At 48.4% G+C, this 21,502-nt stretch overlaps 1 protein-coding gene across 1 annotated transcript; it reads right to left on the bottom strand.

Annotated features, from left to right (window-relative positions):
* Positions 1-761: 761 nt before the first annotated feature.
* LOC143363366 (uncharacterized) lies at positions 762-14,315 on the bottom strand. The gene is made up of 4 exons (XM_076803963.1): positions 14,013-14,315; positions 13,412-13,538; positions 10,274-12,586; positions 762-943 (listed from the first exon to the last, which is right to left on the bottom strand). Exons 1-4 carry the CDS (start codon positions 14,313-14,315, stop codon positions 762-764), a joined length of 2,925 nt encoding a protein of 974 aa, XP_076660078.1.
* Positions 14,316-21,502: the final 7,187 nt, after the last annotated feature.

Raw genomic sequence — 21,502 nt, 5'->3', positions numbered from 1 at the left:
TAACTCTAAACATCCCATTATTCTCGCGTCGCATCCTCTCGTTCGACTCATCATCGAACACGCGCATATTCGTTCGCTACACGCCGGACTTCAGCTCACCTTGAGCACCCTCCGCCAAACCTTCTGGATTCTACGTACGCGAAATCTTGCGAGATCGGTAATTGACGCATGCGTCACATGCGCTCGAGAACGAGCTGCACATCGCAACCAACTCATGGGACAGCTCCCGGAACCTCGGGTCTCTCCTCCCGCGAAATGCTTTGCCCACTGTGGCCTTGACTACGCCGGCCCCGTTCAGGTTCGGGGATCTGCGGGTCGAGGCATCACCTCTCGTAAAGCGTACATCGCGCTGATCATCTGCCTAGCCACCAAGGCGATCCACCTCGAGCTGGTCGCGGATTATTCGACCCCCGCGTTTCTCAACGCCTACTGTCGTTTTTGTTCTCGTCGAGGAATTCCCGAAGCGATGTACTCCGACAACGGCACCACGTTTATCGGGGCTAATCGCGAACTCCTCGGCCCCGCACTTCGGAGGCTTGTGGGAGGCCGGCGTGAAAAGCGTAAAGCATCATCTGCGTCGCATTCTGAAGGATCGCACTCTCACATTCGAAGAATTTACCACTCTTCTCTGTGCTATCGAAGCGTGTCTCAATTCTCACCCGATCTCGCCGCAGTCCGACTCGTACGACGATTTCGAATCGTTAACTCCCGGCCATTTTTTAATCGGTTCGGCGCTCACGGTGCCCCTTCGGCCATCGACGCTAACTCTTGCCGAAAATCGCCTCACGCGCTGGCAACTTATTCGGCACATGACCGAACGATTTTGGAAGCTCTGGAGAGACGATTATGTCAACACTCTCCAGCAGCGCAGTAAGTGGCGTCGCGAACAACCTCCAATAGCGACCGGGCAGCTCGTACTTCTTCGCCTTCCGAATCTTCCTCCCTGTAAGTGGGAACTCGGTCGCGTTACCCAACTGCATCCAGGCGAAGACGGCTACACGCGCGTGGGTACCGTTAAAACAAGCACCGTCGAATTTAAGCGACCTATCGTTAAATTGTGCCCGCTGCCGGTTTCATGTAAAAACCCAGCGGAATAAGATTCTCGGTCATTCTGTGTTCATTAGATTTAAGTCGCGTGCGTTAGATTTAAGTGGGCGTTTGTTAGATTAAGCTTGCGTTCGTTTAGGTTTAAGGTTGCGTGCGTGTGCATTAAATTCATTTCCCCCGTCTCTCATGGCGGGCGGCTCGACGATCTCGCGTCCTTCTATTCCGGCGTCATCCGTCCACCTCGCGATGTGTGTGCGTTTCGAAACTATCGTTTCAAGGCGGGCGGTATGTTCAGTATTGGCAGAAAAAGGTAGCATTCAAACGAAGGTGTTCCGACCGTTGGTGATCGTTTCAAAATTGTTTTCGCGTTACGAACGCGCGATCGAGCGGCTGTTGTCTCGCTCGCGTAAACAGCCGTGTCACCGGCGACAAATACCTCCGTTTGAATCTCACCTCGCTAGCAAAGGTGAACCGAATTCACCTATTAGAATAATAAGAGCAACCGTTCTTCCGACGTTTCGTGCGTTATCGTGCGCATACTTCATTTTCTCGCGGCATCTTCGCGTCCTATCTCGCTACAGTTTGTACCGCGATTTCCGTTATATTTCTTTGTTTGTGCCAACGGTGTGGCCTAGTCGTGTCGAAAACCATTAAAGTGACTTTCAACAACTTTCGCGTTTCGTGCATATCACCTGCAGTCTCCGCCACTTTCCTCAGCGCTCAATTCTGAGTGGTCCCGGCCTCAGGCAATCGAACAATCGTTCAAGCCGAAACAAGAATCATTTGGCGTGTCAGCTACAAACTACAAGTTAGCTTGGCCGCGGTTAAGGCAGAGGTACGATGATCCGAAAATTTTAGTAACTCATCACATCAATTCACTCCTAGACCTCGAGCCATTGTCTAGAAAGAGCAACGGAAAGGCTCTTAGTGAATTTGTGGATAGCGCAATAAACAATGTTCGCGCATTAGAGTCTTTGCTAAAGCCAGTAGAAATTTGGGATGCACTCATTAGCACTTACTTAGCGAGGAAATTGGATACCGCTTCGCTAAATGATTGGGAGAAGCGCACTATGGAGTTGCGACGAAACGGCGAATTTCACGTTCCGTCGCGAGCTCGCGAATCTGACCCGCACGCGAACCAATCCGCGACCGGCCCCTACGCGAACCAATCCGCGAATAGACCCAAGCGCGGACCAATCTGCGAGCGCCGACGCTTCGCGAACATTTCGCGAGACGGCGCGCTCTCCGTAGTCCGCGCTTCGCCAAAAAATACCGGGCCGAAACACACCAGAAGCGGAGTTGGCTTGGAGCTGCTCGTGGAGGATTATCTCCGAGCTCCAGACCACTCGCAGCCGCGTGGAACGCGCACCCTACGGGCTCGTCCGTGCGTGTGCGTGAGCACGTTGGTGTCGGTGGAACGCGTACTACGGAATCGTCCGTGTGCAAGCGAAACCGATACCGCGAGCGAGTCTCGAGTGAGCAGTCGGGCGAGAGCAGTGCTTCCGAGCACTACTACGCGCCGCGCCTCCGGCCCTCTCCCCCCTGGTTCCTGCCGTCCAGCCGCAGATCCGGAATCCCGGGCACCTTCCGCCGTTTCGACCGCTCCGCGACGTATCGTCGCTCCGTATTCTCCCCGTTCCCGAGCGAGTCCCGATCGCTCCGTTCTAAAGCGGGTCCCGATTGCTTCGCGCTCCGCCGTTTCGCGACTCTCGTCGCTCGGCGTACCCGCCGGATAAGCGAGTCCTGATCGCTTCGCGCTCCGCCTTTCGCGACGTATCGTCGCTCCACGTTCCCGCCGTATAAGCGAGTCCGATCGCTTCGCGCTCCGCGTTTCCGTCATTAGGCGTAATTAGATGTAAGAGTAGAGTTAAGATTTGTATATAAATAACGTGTCGTCTCTTCGGGCTGATTACAGCCTGTCTTCCCGCCGGAACACTCCAGCCAGGACCCTCCGTCCTGATCCGAGTCTACGAAGAACAGTAACTTACAATAAAGCTAAATTACTTTCATAAACCTCGTCCGTTTATTTCAACCGCTGTCCTATCCAACGACCCTGGCATGCTCGAGCATCCAGGAGAGGGCAGCACAAACCAACCTTCCTTCGCGATTCACGTCCGCGTAAAACGCTCCCGTTACAGAGTGAAAGGTCCTCCCACCTTTCAATGATTTCGCTGCATTTGTAGAAACGCGATCTCAATATTTAGAACGCAGGGAGAGTAGCAACCCATCCGTTGCTATTGCCGTTAGTGACCGTACGCCCTTCCCAAAGAACCGCGAAATTAGTAAAAAATCATTCGTGGTAACATCGCACGTCGCTAGCAAATCTAGCAAATGTGGGCTATGCGACGTCGAGCATGCGTCGCAAAATTGCTCGAAGCTATTAGCCATGTCCCATGTAGAAAGACATGCTGCCGTCAGAAGGGCACGCGTGTGTTTCAATTGTCTAAGTATGGAGCACAGCATTAAGGGTTGCACTCGCGGTAATTGTAGAAAATCTGGTAAGAAACACCACACATTGTTGCATCGAGAGGAGGCCGTTTCTGTCCCTGAGCCTCAAGCGGAAGAATCTCCCTTCTCATCTCATGTAGGGCACGTATGCCACACTAACTCGGCAAATTTTGAGGCCGAATATGTATGTAGTTTTTTCTACCGCGGTGGTTTACGTTACGGATAGTAAGGGTAGAAAACATAAATGCCGCGCGCTGTTAGATTCGGGTTCTCAAATCAATTCGTTCAGTCAGAATTTAGCACAAAAACTAGATCTTCCACGTCGCACAATAAATGCATCTATCAGCGGTTTTAACCCTTTGCACTCCGCGCCATTCTCGACGTTGGATACCAGCTACTCCGCGCCACTTTGTGGCAGAAACGGACATTTTCAAACTCTCGTATTATTTTGTATAGTTTTGGAACTAAGTATCTTATTATGATGATATTGGACTTATATGAATTGGTTGAAATCGAGGAAGGTATATTTGCAAAAAAATCAATATTTTATTGTTTATAATTTTGTACAGTATGATAAATTTTGAAACACTCTCCAATATGGATTGCAGGCTGATTAGTGCATGTTTGACAATAATAATTTGTTTAACGCCTGCTAGCAGGTGTTTTCCTGTTAGAACACACAATGCAGTCCCGTTTTCTGTGTCCCACATCGGGAATATGTAGTTTATTGTCTAATCTATTGTCCGCAGAAGATGTGGATGGACGCGTTCTCAATACACGAAAATCGCCCCTCAATTGGTCAATGAGTGTCTTGACAAACTTGTGGTGTGTCATTGGCGTTTCATTATTTGTTTGTTTTGAGATGCGATACATTATGTATGAGTTTATCACACACATTTCCAACCCCCAAAAAAATAACTTCCTCCACCATTTCAGCGATTTACGGAGGAAACAATACGTCGAAGCGTATTGATCCGCACGATCCGCATTTCAGGCTTATTGACTATTGCAACAGTCATTTCCTCCAGTTTTAGACTTGTTTATTTATATTTATAAAACCCTCTATACAGTGCAAGGTATGCTCGCATACCGAGCTTTCTTCTACAAACTCTCCTTATCGCTCTTTTCAAGAGAAGTGCTCGGACCGTCGTGAGCACACTTCTCACGTTCTCTTCTGACATAAAACCCGCTGACATTTTTTTTACATATCTTAGTAATTTTCCTATATTTTGATTTGATTTCTTGTGCCATTTCAAGAGAAAACTTCAGGGAAACATGCATGTCCCAAAAAGTTGCGCTGAAATAACTCAATTCCCCGTAATCACTAATAAACTTGAATGTCCCCTGAGAGGGGACATCGGAGTGATAAGCTAGAATTACGATGTCCCCTGAGAGGGGACAGCGGACTGCAAAGGGTTAATAGTTCAAAGAGTAGAATAAAGTCAGCAATGTAACCGAAAATTCTATGCTCGTCTATTTAAATTAACTTTATCTCTGTCTCAACTACTCAAGAGTAATCTATACTATCTCGCGGGGCCGGTTACTACCCCGAATTCCCTACGCGTGTCAATTCGCGAAGGAGATTGGTTCGTGCCTTGTTACGAGCCAGGGCTGCGAAAACGCGAGAGGCCGGCGAGGGGTTGTTACCCCAGGAATATGGTTTCAATTTGTTAGTTAAGTACGCGGACGCACCCAATGCGAGATCGGGGAGCCGCTAGGATAGTTGACGTCGAGGACGCACCTGATGCGAAATCAGGGAACCTCTGGGAGGTTGGAGTCAAACGCAGACGCACCCGATGCGAAACCGAGGAGCTACTAGGAGGATGAAACTTCGTGAACGCACCCAATGCGGAATCGGGGAGTCACTAGGAGAGACACGCGGCGAACCCGATTTAAAGGAAGGTGGATAACTCACAGACGCACCCGATGCGAGACCAGGGAGCTGCTAGGATACGGAAGAACCCAATGCGAAATCAGGGTTCCGCTAGGATGGTATAATTTTCGTGGACGCACCCAATGCGAAACCGGGGAGCCACTAGGTTGGAGAAATCTTCGTTGAATTGAATCTAAGATTAGTAAGCCTCGTAACTTATATATAATTTAATGGATACAATCCGAGCGGTAAGATTGTATCATGTGGGAACGTTCAATTATTAGATTAGGATATCGGGCAATAATTAAAGGTTGTAGATTACGCGAGTTAACAAACAAGACAAATATATTCTGATTTGGAATAGTTACAAGTGTGATTGTTTGTGTCGCGAGTGGATGTAGTAAGTGTACAATTAGAGAAATTGTTACCTAATGATGCACGGTGTTGACGCACTGGCAATGCGGGGTTAGATAGCGATTGTTGAATGCCAAATAGAATATATACCGAACTGACGGAATCTATAAGGTTACGTTTTGATTCGAAAGGGACTTTAACCCGATCTCACTAGACTTGACGCGACGTGACTGCACGAGTACTGAACCGCGTCTGAATCTTGACTAAACCGCTTCTCGACTAACCGAAGGGGATGAAAATGCATGGGTTTATATACCCTAAAAATGAGAGGGGAATGTATCTGTTTTATTTTACGGTCGCATACTCGTATTTGTCGTTTCAAGTGAATTTAAGGTTTGCAGCTGGATCTTTTGTTTATAGGGGTAAAACGAAGGGTTAGCCAGGATATTTCCTATCAAAGACTATCTTGACAAAACATTCCAGAAGGGGATGTTTTGAAGATTTCCAATTTAGGAAATCGTACGGTGCTGTTACTGAATCATGCTTCGTGCCAGTTGCGTCCAGCCGGAGTACAATCATTAAACAAGGGGCCTGTTGGGACGCTTTTCGTTCTCAGAAAAGAGATTAGAACTTCTAATCGAAATGAACGTGGAGAAACGTCTCCATACGTAACAGCCTCCAGGCACTGGAAAGCGGTGAGGTTTGGACGAGACAAATAAAGCTTGTAGACACATTTCTGGTAAAGGGGCAGTATATTCTTGGAAGAACTATTTATATAATCTTGGAAGAACTATTTATATAATATGTTCGCAGAAGAGCTGTTTGTATACAGGACGGCCCGTTATCTTTCCCGACGTTCAGGGCAATAAATTCCGTTGTGATGACGCGCGGAATACCGAGTATCGGTAATCCGTACCGGATTCTCGTAACACGTAAACACACCGTGTATACCGTGTTACGACGCACGCGGCTCGCTCGCTTTGTCTCTACGTCTGGTTTTCAAGCACCGATTTAAATGATTTTAATATGGATCGCGTCCCGCGATATGCGAGTTCCTGACCTGTCTAACCAACCGTGCACTCGGCCGCAAATACGTACGAGTGGTCCGGTTGAAGACACACTAAAAACCCCTGGCACTCCACGCAACCAAGAAGTTTACCCTTCGGCACGATACGTGGCCTCCGAGCAATCTCCGTATAGGTAGCGGCAGAACGACAGTGATCGTGCACAGTCCGATCGCTCTAATTCGACCCGTATGCCCGCCGCAGTGACGGTTGAACAACTCCTTTCGACCTCGTGATCGATCGAAGTCGAACCTGTCAGACCACCCAGGTATTTGGCCGAATTCTCGTACAAATGGCCCAGGTGGAGACGCACATGAGACCCCTGTTACTCCACGCAACCAAGGATTTTACTCTTCGGCACGATACGTGCAAAGTTCGGGCGTATCGAGTCGACCCGAAGGGAAACCGTGAGTTCGTTCGAACAATCCGTCCGCGCACTCGTCCGAATACTTGTATAAGTGATATGGATGGAGACGCACACCAAGCCGTGAGTCACGCCACGCTACCAAGGACTATGCTCTTCGACAAAATGCGTGGCCTCCAAACATATTCTTTATAGATAGCGGCAGAATGACCGCGACCGCGCAAATCCTACCTGAGCAGTCATAGGCATTTTGAACGAGAACAACGAATTTGAATATAACGAAGTGTCTGCTCGGTACAACGATCACGAAAAACGATTTACGAATTTAATCAACTTTACCACTACACGCGATAGCATCCGCAGAGCACAGAACTGCGTCTTAACCGTCGGCAATGTCACAGCGCAGTTGCGCAGTTGCGTTGTTGCATGTTACAGCGCACCTGTAACTCCTCGGTTTGAGGCGCTTACGCGTCGGGGATAGAACAGCCGGTTTGTCTGTTCTATCGGGTCGGTTTGACCCCTCGATTGCGTACCGTGTTTCGCCGACCGGACACTTCGCGAACGCGTGCGGCTAGACCCGCTTCCAGACGTAGAGTGATCTATCTGCGGCACGCATCGACCTCCTTCGATCGGTATCGAGTGGGGATCGATGCGTGCGCATTGCGACAAGTATCGCGATATCTCGCGTTCCTTTTCTTTGTCAGGACTCGCGGGTTACGTCACGGAGTATTATGGTGGGGTCGACATCGTCGTTCGATATATGCGACGTATCGATATGTAACCTGTACAGTTACAGCAATAGATTTAAAAATGTCGTCCATCCGCGGTAATTTCTCGTCTAGCCTGCCATGTTTAGTGGTCCAGGACATCACAGAAAACATGTCGAATGTGCCACTGCACAGGTTCAATGTTCCCATTCCTTCTGGGACTTATCCCGCGGATCCCGAGTTTTGTTCATCGGGTAGAATAGATTTACTAATTGGTGCAGGTATTTTTTGGAATCTGCTGTGTGTAGGCCAAGTCAAAATCGGGCTTGGCACTTAGCATAGCAGAAAACTCGCTTAGGATGTGTTTCGGCTTGCACGAGACTTCGAGCTGCCTGAGGCCGGGACCGCTCAGAATTGAACGCTGAGGAAGGTGGGGTAGACAGGAGGCGATAAACGGGAACTCCGATTGTTGTTTCAACACACTTTATTTGGCACACGAGGCCAAACCGTCGAAAATGTATAAAGAGCTGGACACTATGCAATGAACGCGATATAAAATAAGCGACGACGCCGCGAGAAAACACTATTAGTTTCGAGTATGTGACGAAGTCACGAGATAGACAACTAATAATTTGATATTAAGTGAAGAGAGAAAGCAAGCGAGCGCTGCGAAGTTAGAACGACGTCTGATCGTGCGTTCGCGCACGGTAACGCACGAGACGTCGGGAGAACCGTTGATCGTAGGGTTTTCCATAGGTGAATTCGGTTCACCTTTGATCGTGAGGTGAAATTCAAACAAAGGTGTTTGTCGCCGGTGACACGGCTGTTTACGCGACCGAGACAACGGCTGCTCGGTTTCGCGCTCACAACACGAAAACAAGTACGAACCGGCCACCAACGGTCGAAACCCCCTTCGTTTGAATCTCACAATTTTAGGCTAATCCTGAACATACCGCCCGCCTTGAAACGATAGTTTCGAAACGCACGCACACTGCTCTGTGGACGGAAGATGCCGAATCGGAAGACGCGAGAATCTCGAGCCGCCCGCCATGATGAGACGGGGGAATGAATTTAACGCAAGCACACGCAACCTTAATTTTAAACAAGAGAAAGCTTAGTCTAACGATCGCATAATTAATCTAACGCACGCAACTTACATCTAGGGAGCGCGACTTCCATCTATAACGCACGGAGGAAGTACCTTATTATTCCGCTGGGTTTTGACAAGAAACCGGCAGCGGGCACAGTTTAACGATGGGCCGCTTGAGCTCGGCGGTGCTTGTTTTAACGGTCACCACGCGCGTAGATCCGTCTTCGCCCGGATGTAGTTGCGTTACTCGACCGAGCTCCCACTTACAGGGAGGAAGATTCGGAAGGCGCAGAAGGACGAGCTGCCCGATCGCTAGTGAAGGTCGTTCGCGACGCCATTTACTGCGCTGCTGGAGAGTGTTGACGTAATCGTCTCTCCAGAGTTTCCAGAATCGCTCGGTCATGTGCCGAATAAGTTGCCAGCGCGAGAGGCGATTTTCGGCAAGGGTTAGCGTCGATGGCTGAGGGGGCACCGTGAGCGCCGAACCGATTAAAAGGTGGCCGGGAGTCAATGACTCGAAATCATCGTAGGAGTCGGATAGCGGAGATATCGGACGAGAATTGAGACAGGCTTCGATTGCACAGAGAAGGGTGGTAAACTCTTCAAATGTGAGAGTGCGATCTTTTAAAACACGACGCATATGATGCTTCATGCTTTTCACGCCGGCCTCCCATAGGCCTCCGAAGTGCGGGGCCGAAGGGGGTATGAAGTGCCATGAAACACCGTCGGTGGCAGTTTTATTTAAAAACTCGGGATCGTTAAGAGTTGCGCGATGCGCGAGATGGAGTTCGCGATTAGCTCCGATGAACGTGGTACCGTTATCTGAATACATTGCTTCTGGAATTCCTCGGCGAGAGCAAAATCGACAGTAGGCGTTGAGAAACGCGGGTGTTGAATAATCCGCAACCAGCTCGAGATGGATCGCCTTGGTTGCTAGGCATATGAACAACGCGATGTAAGCTTTGCGAGAGGTGATGCCCCGACCTGCGGATGCTCGAATCTGGACGGGGCCAGCGTAATCAAGACCGCAGTGAGCAAAGCATTTCGCGGGAGGAGAGACCCGAGGTTCCGGAAGCTGGCCCATGATTTGTGCGGGAATTGCAGCTCGCTCTCGAACGCAGGTGACGCAGGTGTGAATCACCGATTTCGCAAGAGTTCGCGCTCGTAAAATCCAGAAATTCTGGCGGAGGGTGCTCAAGGTGAGCTGGAGCCCACCGTGCAGCGAACGAAGATGCGCGTGTTCGATGATTAGTCGAACGAGGGGATGCGACGCGAGAATGATCGGATGTTTCGAATGGTACGGTAAGGGAGCACGGTGTAGCCGACCTCCCACGCGTAGGATCCCTTGGTTATCGAGGAAAGGATTAAGAGCACTCAGAGGGTTCTTCGACGGCAGCGGTTGGTTCTGTAGGAGAGTCTTGCGTTCCGACGTAAATAGAGTGGATTGGATCCGGCGGATCCACCAGAACTTCGCGTTACTGCATTCGTCAGCCGAAAGCGCGAGACCATAACCGCGAGACGGAGCTCGACCTGTCTCCGGGTTACTGCGTCGACACGCGTACACGAAACGGAAGAGGTACGCTGTGACGCGAATGAGTTTTGGCCATGAAGAGAACCTTGTTTCCAGTTCCCAAGGTTGAGATAGGACGGCGGAATGAGCCGGTATGACCTTTGCCTCTAACGGATTGGTGTCGTCGATCCGAATCTGAAGCGGTGGCCATTCGGAGCGATCGCGGGTCAACCAGGCGGGACCTTGCCACCAGAGGGATGACCGAAGAAGGTCGTCGCTTAGGAGACCGCGAGAGGCGCAATCGGCAGGATTGTCTTCTGTACAGACGTGTCGCCATTCCGCGAGCGGGAGCCGGGCTTGAATCTTGGAAACCCGGTTGGCCACAAACGTCTTCCAGCGCGAGGGATGCTGTTGGACCCAATTCAGGACCACGGTCGAATCGGTCCAGCACACGCAGGAGAGATTTCGCGTGCCGAGGGTCGACTGGACAAATTCCATGAGACGCGAGAGAAGAAGGGCCCCTTGCAATTCCAGTCGAGGAATTGTCAAGGGATTCAGAGGTGCTACTTTCGATTTTCCAGCGAGGAGAGAAATCGTGACCTCGCCGGAGGGCGAGGTGCATTTGGCATACACGACGGCGGCGTAAGCGACTGTCGAGGCATCGGCGAAGCCGTGAAGTTCGATGCTAGGAGACCGTATAGAGGAGCCGATCCACCTAGGAAGGGTGACCGAGTCGAGGAGAGATAGGCGCTCGCAGATCGGTCGCCATTTGTCGAGAAGTGCCTCCGGTAGTTTTCCGTCCCAACTAATGCGGATTCGCCAGAGATCCTGAAGGAAGATCTTCGCAAGCACGGTTGCTGGAGTGACCCAGCCTAACGGGTCGTAGAGTTTGGCTATCGTGGAAAGAATCGACCTCTTCGTCGACGGCAATGGGTCAGCCACGATGGTTCGAAGTTGAAAGGCGTCAAGGGTTGGACTCCAGCTGACTCCAAGGACCTTGAGCTGGTCGTCAGGGGCGAGAAGCTTCGTGCACGCGAGACCGTGATCCGCTGGATCGAGATCGGTCAGCAACTCGGACGAATTGCTTGCCCACTTCCGGAGCCTAAAGTTCCCGCAGTCGAGGAGCGCGGTCAGCTGATTACGAGACTGGCGAAGGGATTCGAGGTCATCGTCCCCGAACAATACGTCGTCCACATAGATGTGGTGTTGAAGAATGTGCTGCGCGAGAGGGAAACGATGCCCGTCGTCCTCATTAAGCCGTTGAAGGACGCGAAGGGCAAGATATGGAGCGCACGTCATCCCGTATGTGACGGTGAGAAGCTGATATTCTCGGCACGAGGCGGAAAGTGCTGGCTGCCACAGAATTCTCTGGTAATCGACGTCCCGTTCGTCAATGAGAATTTGGCGATACATTTTCGCGATATCGGCTGTATAGACGAACCGGAATTTTCGCCATCGGAGAATAACTGCGGCGAGATCATTTTGCAGTTTCGGACCGGCGAAAAGGTGGTCGTTTAAGGAAGAGCCGTTGGTTGTGAGGCTGGAGGCGTTGAACACGACGCGAAGGTGGGTCGTAGCGCTGTCAGCTCGAAAGACAGGATGATGCGGGATGAAAACGCATTGCCGAGACGATGCAGTCGAATTTTGAGCTAGCCGCATGTGACCTAGACGCTCGTATTCGTCCAGAAACTCGCTATACTCTTTTGAGATCGCGGAACTCGTCTTTAGACGGCGCGATAGAGAGTGCATCATTTTCTCTGCGACCCGACGCGATTGCCCGATCTCTATGGGGGGTCCTGATCGGAACGGCAGACGAACGATGTACCGTCCGTCGGGAGCGCGAGACGTGTTGTCGCAGAAGTGACGCTCGCACGCTTCTTCGTCCGGTGTAAGGAGAGACTGGAGAGGGATTTCTTCTACTTCCCAAAATCGTTGCATTTCTGAAGTCAACTGTTGGTCAGCGAGACAGTGATGCGTGACAACGAAAGTCGACGGATCGCTCGGGCGCGACGAATTCGCGACCACGGGGCCCGAGATTATCCATCCGAAAATGGAATTTTGGGCAATAGGTTTCCCCGGCTCGCCCCTTCGTATTCCGTCAAGGATTATATGCGGATAGATGTCTGCTCCTAGAATCATTTGAATTGAGTCGGGACTCGAAGGATCCGCGTCAGCCCAGTTCAAATCCGAGAGATGCTCGAAATTACATGAATCCGTTACGCGCCGCGGTGTGTACGTGGACAGAGACGGTAACACGAGCGCGGTTGTTGTGACCGTTGGAGAGCGAGAAGAGCGCGGGGAGAGACGCAAACGTATCGCATGCCGAGCGGTGCCTGTGCGTACCCCACCAACTCCCGAAATCGTCGTCGCGACACGTTGACGCTTCGCCTGTAACAGCTGAGCAACAGCCTCGGTTACGAAGCTTGTTTCCGATCCTTGGTCGATTAACGCACGAACTGTTATGTTGCGGCCGGATTCGACGCTTGCATGCACCCATGCAGTGGCTAGTAAAATTGTCTTAGACGAGGTAGATTTCGCGGACGCGAGATGCGACTGTACTTCGGCGGTCGGGCACGTGCTATCGATTGATTCGGCCGAAGTTGTCGAATCGGGAGCGTGTCTCTCGTCATGCAACAACGTATGATGCCGCTGATGGCATACGCGACACGAATATTTACTCGTGCAATCTTGAGCGGCGTGCGATTGGCTCAAGCAATTTGAGCACCGAGATAATCGCTTAACGATTTCGCTACGACGGGCAGCGCTTTTCGCTAGAAACGATGGGCACGCGTTCATATAGTGACGCGAGCGACAGATCGGACACGCTACCGGAGATGACCCTTTTGCCGCCGCGGTATGAACACGAGTGGACTCGTGTTGGAATTTACTCGCCGGAATTCCGCCTTTGAGACGTGCGGGAGATTTCGGACGCGAAACGGGAGGACTCGCACAACCTCCCTTGAAGTCCTCGAGAGCTCGGACACGGGAATCGATAAACGCTCGCAAAGTATCGAACGACGGCGGCGTCACGTCATCGCTGGTTTTTATGTTCCACGCTTTCCTCGTGGTGGAATCGAGCTTCTGCGATATTAAATGAACGAGTATATCGTTCCAGAGTTCGTCGGAACTTCGACCCAGGTTTTTGAGCGACGAAACGGCCATGCATACCCGATCGCGTAGGTCCTGCAGGTCCGACGCAGACTCGCGATTTAGTGCGGGCAACTGTAGTAACGCTGAGAGATGAACGGTCAGGAGGCGGCGCGGATTATCGTAACGTGCCTTAAGCGCATCCCACGCAATTTTGAAATTCGCCGCGGTGACCGGGATATTGCTCACACAATCAAGAGCGCGGCCTTTTAGCGATGAGACTAAATAATGCATGCGCGCAACATCCGTGAGGGACCGGTTGGAAATTATGAGCGCGTTGAATCGGTCGCGAAACGCCTCCCAGGTCTCGCAATGACCTTCGAATTGTGGGAGGTTGATTCGCGGGAGCTGCGCGGGTGGTTCCATCGAGAGATGGGAATCGGCCGAAACGGAATTAGCAGCACTTACATCCTCCTGTTTCTGCTGCTCGAGGACGTCCGTCATGAAGGCGAGGCTGTCCAAGTAAACCTCCTCCGTGGCTGCAAACTGGTCCTCGGTGAAGTACGGGTGGTTCATCTGCTCCTTCGATGAAAGGGCAGCTGCGACCTTTCCATGACCAGCCTCGTACTTCCTCCACTGATCCTTGATGTGGACGATCCGGGTCTGGACCACGCTCTTCGTCCACTTCTCCTTTCCCAGTTTTTTAAAATTCGATACAGCTCGTTCGATGGCCCGTTGTAGATTGAGCTGGTGCTCCAGATGTTCGGCCATGGTCGTATGTTGAACCGTGAAAGTCTACTTCCTCAGATCCGGCTCGAAGGACCAAAATGTTTCGGCTTGCACGAGACTTCGAGCTGCCTGAGGCCGGGACCGCTCAGAATTGAACGCTGAGGAAGGTGGGGTAGACAGGAGGCGATAAACGGGAACTCCGATTGTTGTTTCAACACACTTTATTTGGCACACGAGGCCAAACCGTCGAAAATGTATAAAGAGCTGGACACTATGCAATGAACGCGATATAAAATAAGCGACGACGCCGCGAGAAAACACTATTAGTTTCGAGTATGTGACGAAGTCACGAGATAGACAACTAATAATTTGATATTAAGTGAAGAGAGAAAGCAAGCGAGCGCTGCGAAGTTAGAACGACGTCTGATCGTGCGTTCGCGCACGGTAACGCACGAGACGTCGGGAGAACCGTTGATCGTAGGGTTTTCCATAGGTGAATTCGGTTCACCTTTGATCGTGAGGTGAAATTCAAACAAAGGTGTTTGTCGCCGGTGACACGGCTGTTTACGCGACCGAGACAACGGCTGCTCGGTTTCGCGCTCACAACACGAAAACAAATACGAACCGGCCACCAACGGTCGAAACCCCCTTCGTTTGAATCTCACAATTTTAGGCTAATCCTGAACAGGATGGATTCTGGGAGGCCAGCTTTCCTGGTCAGGCCCAAAGGGCAAGTGTCGATCAGGTCGCGCTTGTAATCTTATTACAATAAACTGTAGAAATGTAAAAAGTACTTCAACGGGTCATCGTGGCTCTCCATCCGTTTCGGAATTGATTTCGGCCGAACGGATCTTGATTCGAGCTGCTCAAAATCATTATTTTGACATTGATTATCGCAGCCTGGCACAACGAAAGGCTATAAATAAAAATAGTTCATTAATATCATTGAACCCCTATCTTGATGAGCACGGACTCATTAGGGTGGGCGGCCGATTAGAAAATGCTCCTGTTCCGTATGAACAGAAGCATCCAATAGTTATACCGAACTCGGGTCCACTGGCGGAATTAATCGTCAGCAGGGAACATTTTTGTTCATTGCACGCCGGAGGTCAACAAACCTTAGCGTCACTTCAGTCTAGATATTGGGTTATCTCAGGTAGGCGGGTTGTCAGAAAGGTATTGCGTCGCTGCGTCACCTGTTTTAGAACAGGTCCCGTCAGCGCGCAACCCCAAATGGGCAATCTACCTGCCGACCGGGTTACACCTGTTAGGCCTTTCCATACCTGCGGAGTCGGTTATGCCGATCTTTTGCAAGTGGTTAACCGCGGACGCTCGCGTACGGCTCGGAAGGCGTATATTTGTATTTTTGTTTACATGGTCACAAAGGCCATTCACTTAGAACTTGTAGTTGACCTTACGACGGACGCTTTAATTAGTTGTCTCCGTAGATTTATTGCTCGCCGGGGTAAATGTAAAGTTATTCATTCTGATTATGGGACAAATTTTGTTGGATCTAGGAATGAGCTTAGAGAGTTGGGTGCGTTAATAGGTTTCGATGCATACAATGGCACAATCTCTGCATTATTGGCAAAAGAGCAGATAGAGTGGCGTCTTATCCCACCTCGTGCGCCTCACTTCGGTGGCTTCTGGGAGCGCGACGTCCGCTCTGTCAAGACGCATTTGAAACGAATAGTGGGTGAGCAGCGGCTCAGTTTTGATGAATTGTACACATTGCTTATGCAGGTTGAAGCTTGTATAAATTCCCGCCCAATACACCCATTATCCGCTGATCCTTCCGATCTAAATCCCTTGACTCCTGGGCCTCTCCTTATTGGTGATGCGTTGACCGCACTTCCTCAGGTCGACCTTACAGCTGTTCGACAGAGCAGGCTTAGTCGGTTTCAGCTAATACAGCAAATGCTGCAACACTTTTGGAAGCGCTGGTGCCAGGAGTATTTGAACGGGCTGCAGCAGCCACACAAATGGAAGGTCGACTCTCCTGTTGAGCCCAGGACAACCTGCCTCCAATGCAATGGATGTTGGGACGCATCTTGGAGCTGCATCCAGGCCAGGACGGGTAGATACGTGTTGTTTCCCTTCGGACGGCGTCTGGCATTTTGAAGAGACCCGTCATCAAAATTTGTTTTTTGCCGATCGCAGAAAATGAGTCCATTTAGTGACATTTGATTTAGTTTAAGTGTTATTAGCTGTATATATTTCGTTCTTTGTATTAGTTGATATTTTTTATATTCCGCCTTTCGTTTCTTTAGTTAGTATCTCGCGTTACGTCGTTCTTAGCTATTCTATCATGTTTTCTTGTTTTGTTTTTTTTTGTTAGTGTTCAACCTGGAGCCGCGCGAGAAATTTAGGGAGATCAACTGAATTTCGTTAATTCGCAAGGTGGTCGAGAGATGCTCTAGGAATTTCTTCCTTAGTGGGAGAATCGGTAGAATAGACGGTATTTGATGAAAAAAGTTGAGATTTTTATGAAATAGCTCGATTGAGCAGTCTAAGTATATTCTCAACAAAAAGATACAAAATAACGTACGAAAGATTTTCGCCTTCGCGATAACAAAGCGGTCCACGCACGCGGTTGCAATGCAATCTCAAATAACGAACCGCAAGTGCCACGAAAATCTGTATCGGAATCGAAAGTGACGGAGAAACGACACAGAACGCACGGAATCGAAAATGACCGAAAGCTAAATTATGCGCCTCGCTTGGCCTAACGCGTGCGGTTCGATTTACGTCTAATACTCGAGTCGACTCCGCGGTAACGCGCGAGCACACGCGTCGCCGGCGAAGTGACGTCACATGTCACCGGTACGGCTACCGAATTTGTCCGTTTCGTCGAATTCAAAACGTCTCCAACGACAGAACGTACACGGAGCAAATCAAACAAACAGTTTACAGTTCCCCAAGAATTCCGTGTCAAACTCGTTACGTCCGTGTCCTACAACTACATACACAGTGTGTCTAACAGTTAGTTATTAGTCGTTTATTGTTACTTGTATAGTAATTTTTGTGCGATTTTATCCTCCCTTCATATTAGTTTTCCATTTCGGTTGAACTCCGTGAGTTCAAGGTGGGTGGTACGTAGCGGCCAGCTTGGGACATCTGGTTATGGCATGGGTATTGCTTTACGTGTTTGGAACGTGACCTTTGGGATTTTAGAAATCAGGTACGGAGTGGCCTTGTCACCGTAAAGGGCCTAGCCGATTAAGATGGTCAAAACTGCACTTAGAGGTTTTTCAATATTTGAGGTCCAGCTTTCCCAGGTGGCCTTGATCCGCCACAGTGTGGGTGCCGTGTGCGTGTGACATGGTGTGCCGCACACAACTCTAGATCGTACAAGGTAGCAAGGGTTCGGGAGGCGGCGATTTATGGCTCGATAATGCAAAGATGGGGCATGTCAGTGGTCAAAAGCGGTAGATGAAGGATAAATCTAGAGCGCTCGCCACCAGGCAGGCCCTACTTTTGCGTTATCGAGCAACATTTTGCATTATTCGGTCGCATGATGCCTGTCAGAGAGGCATTCGAACGAAGCTACGGCAGCGCCGTTGTTTACGTTGTCGGCCACGCGTGCTAAGATCGCCTCTCTGACAGGCATCATGCGACCGAATAATGCAAAATGTTGCTCGACAACGCAAAAGCAGGACCTGCCTGGTGGCGAGCGCTCTAGATTTATCCTTTATCTACCGCTTTTGACCACTGACATGCCCCATCTTTGCATTATCGAGCCATAAATCGTCACCTCCCGAACCCTTGCAACCTTGTACGATCTACCGTTGTGTGCGGCACACCATGGCACACGCACGCGGCACCCACACCGTGGCGGATCAAGGCCACCTGGGAAAGCTGGACTTTAATGAATCATTCGAAAGCTGACCAAGAAAAACCCCTCTGAGCACAATTTCAACCCCCTATCTTGCCCATGAGGGTAGTTACAGAGTAAATTAGATTTCGCGCTTTTCCGCGCATTTTCCGCACTCTCATGCTTCCTAAAATTCTGAAAAAAATGTGGAATATTTTGGATCCTGACAGATTTTTGAGAATTTTTTCAGATTTTTTTGTTGCAAACTGTGGTCGTAAAATATGCTATTCTACTGTTTAGTTCCCTGATAAAGTACTGTAACAGGCAGTGTCGTCAATTTTTTTAGATCTTTTGTTGTGGGACATCATTGTCAAAAACAATAAAAACCGAATTTTTCGACATTTCTGCTATTAGGAGGAAAATCACACTTGTTGGTTTTACCGCAAGTATATATTAAGTAATTTTTAACATTATTATATTGACGCAAGTAATTGTTTGACCTAAGAAATGTGATTTTAGAGAAGGAATAAATTGTATTTCTTTGTATGTTCGTAACAGTTGGCACAGCGGTTAATGCGTCAGACTACGGAGCGGATACGCTGGAGTTCGAATCCCGTCGGTGGAAAAGTTTTTTTTTCCATATATCATCTTTATTTTTTCAATTTCTTATATGGTTCATTCATGTGATTTTAACATTTTTTTTTAATGTTTTGAAAATATTGAAGTAACATCTTTCGTCGAAAGTTGAGAACGATTACCTTTTAAAGCAGGCATGAGAACTCTGAAACCAAGATCTGTTAAATGAGATATAACATCTCGAAAACCTCTGTCGACAATACAAAAGTCTCCCCCTTTTATGAGGGTTTTCAATCCATTTGGATTTTGAAGAATTATTCCCATTATCTCGGCATCATTTTCATTGGCATAGAATGGTCCGACCGTGTCTACTATATAGCCATTCGTTGTGCAGATTGTGAAGGGTTTACACAACGGTACCTTTTTGGACTGAATATTACTTTCGTTGGTATTCGTTGTTTGTACTTTTCTGGTGACGAATGTACGTCCCATCGAAAATAATGTACTTCCTCATGTACCTTACCATAAAAAGCAATGGCTTAGGTTATTTGTACCTGACACCTCACTTTCAAAATAGTGGTAGTATGTAGCCATTTTCTTTTAATTTGACAAAAACCAATACTTTGCTGCATGTTATTTATTCAGAGTCCTTCTCATTTCCTCCCTAATTTCTGAAGACACAAGGCTTAGAAACTAGATTAATGAATTTTAATATTAAGAATGTTAAACAGGACCGTAATGATGAACATATACAATTAGAGAATCGGGGAAGTAATAGATACTCCAAAGCTATTTTTGTATGTATTTTAGTTAAAAATGTTACTTTAATATTTTCAAAACATTAAAAAAAAATTGTTAAAATTACATGAATGAACCATATAAGAAATTGAAAAAATAAAGATGATATATGGAAAAAAAAACTTTTCCACCGACGGGATTCGAACTCCAGCGTATCCGCTCCGTAGTCTGACGCATTAACCGCTATGCCAACTGTTACGAACATACAAAGAAATACAATTTATTCTTTCTCTAAAATCACATTTCTTAGGTCAAACAATTACCCAGTTAGCCAAATGCCCACTCGACCAAATCAAGTGGAATGTGTGCTGCACACATTGCGAGCATAAGACTTATGTATTTTGTACCAAACCCTGCTCGAAGCTGAATTTGGTTCTCATGTGCTATGATTTTGGCATTGAAATTTGTTGCCAAATTCCTAGTCGAATGCGGATACAGATCGATTTCACAATCCATGCGAAGTCTCCACGTAAAATTCCATGCGGAATCATGTGGTCTTTTCGAGCCAAACTGTGCCTTCGATATAGAGGGCAGGTCCGTCGCATTAAGAACGGACGTAACCTTGTTCTAACAGTAAATATCGGTAAAAATTTGAGTAAATCTTCCTGTTTAGGGTGGGAAAAGGTATTTTATTTAAGTTTCAATGCGTAATAAAGATAAAGTGATGCGTAAACACCACAATGTGTCGTGAAAGACAAAGTGCCGTGTAGTGGAAGGCGAAGATCGTACGTGCGAGAAAGAGAGAGAGAGAGAGAGAGAGAGAGAGAGAGAGAGAGAGAGAGAGAGAGAGAGAGAGAGCGCGAAGAGTGTGCGAGACAGAGAGAGCACGAGGAGTGTGCGAGAGCGAGAGAAAAGAGCGCGAAGAGTGTGCGTGCGAGAGGAAGTGGATTCGAAGAAGATTGAAAGAAGGATTTAGAAAGGGATGACGGAATATTTTTAATATCTATTAATTTTTTATTTAAATTGAATTTATTTTTGAACTCTTACAATTAGGATAATACAATATAATTTTAAATTAGCACTAAATAGTGCTGTTTGGAGCACTGAAAAGTGCTGTTTGGTGCTTTTTTTATTTTTTATTTTTATTATTTAAAGTGGAGGGAGGTTGAATGTTTTACGCACAACTTCTCGGGGCCATTCCAATCCCGAGAAAGTGTGGGACTCCCCAAGCGATCGCCCCCCCCCCCTTTCAGAGGGGCAATGTGATGGTGAGGGTTTACCCACTAAAACTCCTCCCTCCACTTGCGCCCCCGGTTACTGCTGTTGTCCCTGCTCCCAGGGATTGGGTGGTCTCATACTGTTGGTCGGTTTCTTGTGCCGGACCCTTTCTTTCCTCGCTTTCAGCACCACTCGCCTCGAATTTCAGGATTCAAAAGCTCTTTCAGCAAAAGCTCTGCTTTCGCAAGCTGCATCTGCAACATTAATTTACAAAGATTATTATACGGTCATATTAATGTTAATGTATTAAAGTATTTATGTAATGTATTAAGTAATAAATAATTCTTACCGAAAAGGGCCCGCACAATCTTTGTGAGATACAATGGTTGGCGGCTCTCCTTGCCAAACTACGTATAAAATTGTAAGAGGCTGTCTGTGACAGCCTCTCTAAACTCAGTGCCTCTTTCAAATTAGGGCCACCCAAATAGGCAAAGTAGTCAACCTAAAAAACAATATATCATTAATATATACACTCACACGTGCGCGCGCACATAGCAGTGGAATAAATGCATACACTTACCACATTATTGTACTGCTCGTCTGAGCAGTTTTCAAAATTGTCTACATCTTCCCTCGTTTGAAGAGGTAGACAATCCGGCTTTCGCCCATAATGCCTTGGTCTATCCTTCCTGCTTAGTAGTCTACAAAGAAAAAGTAAATTTTGTTAATTCTTATTAAGTATTGCTATCATACTACTGTAATTTCAATTTGTTAAATTACATACTTATCTATTTTTTGGTTCATGTGGTCCATCCTTTTTACTAGGTCATTGTAATGCCAGATAGTGAGTTCTCCGGGGGGATGCATGGTATAGGATGGGGTA

Source organism: Halictus rubicundus, unplaced genomic scaffold (assembly GCF_050948215.1).
Source record: "Halictus rubicundus isolate RS-2024b unplaced genomic scaffold, iyHalRubi1_principal scaffold0042, whole genome shotgun sequence".
NCBI classification, from domain to species: domain Eukaryota; kingdom Metazoa; phylum Arthropoda; class Insecta; order Hymenoptera; family Halictidae; genus Halictus; species Halictus rubicundus.
This window is presented reverse-complemented; position numbering and strand designations above follow the sequence as displayed.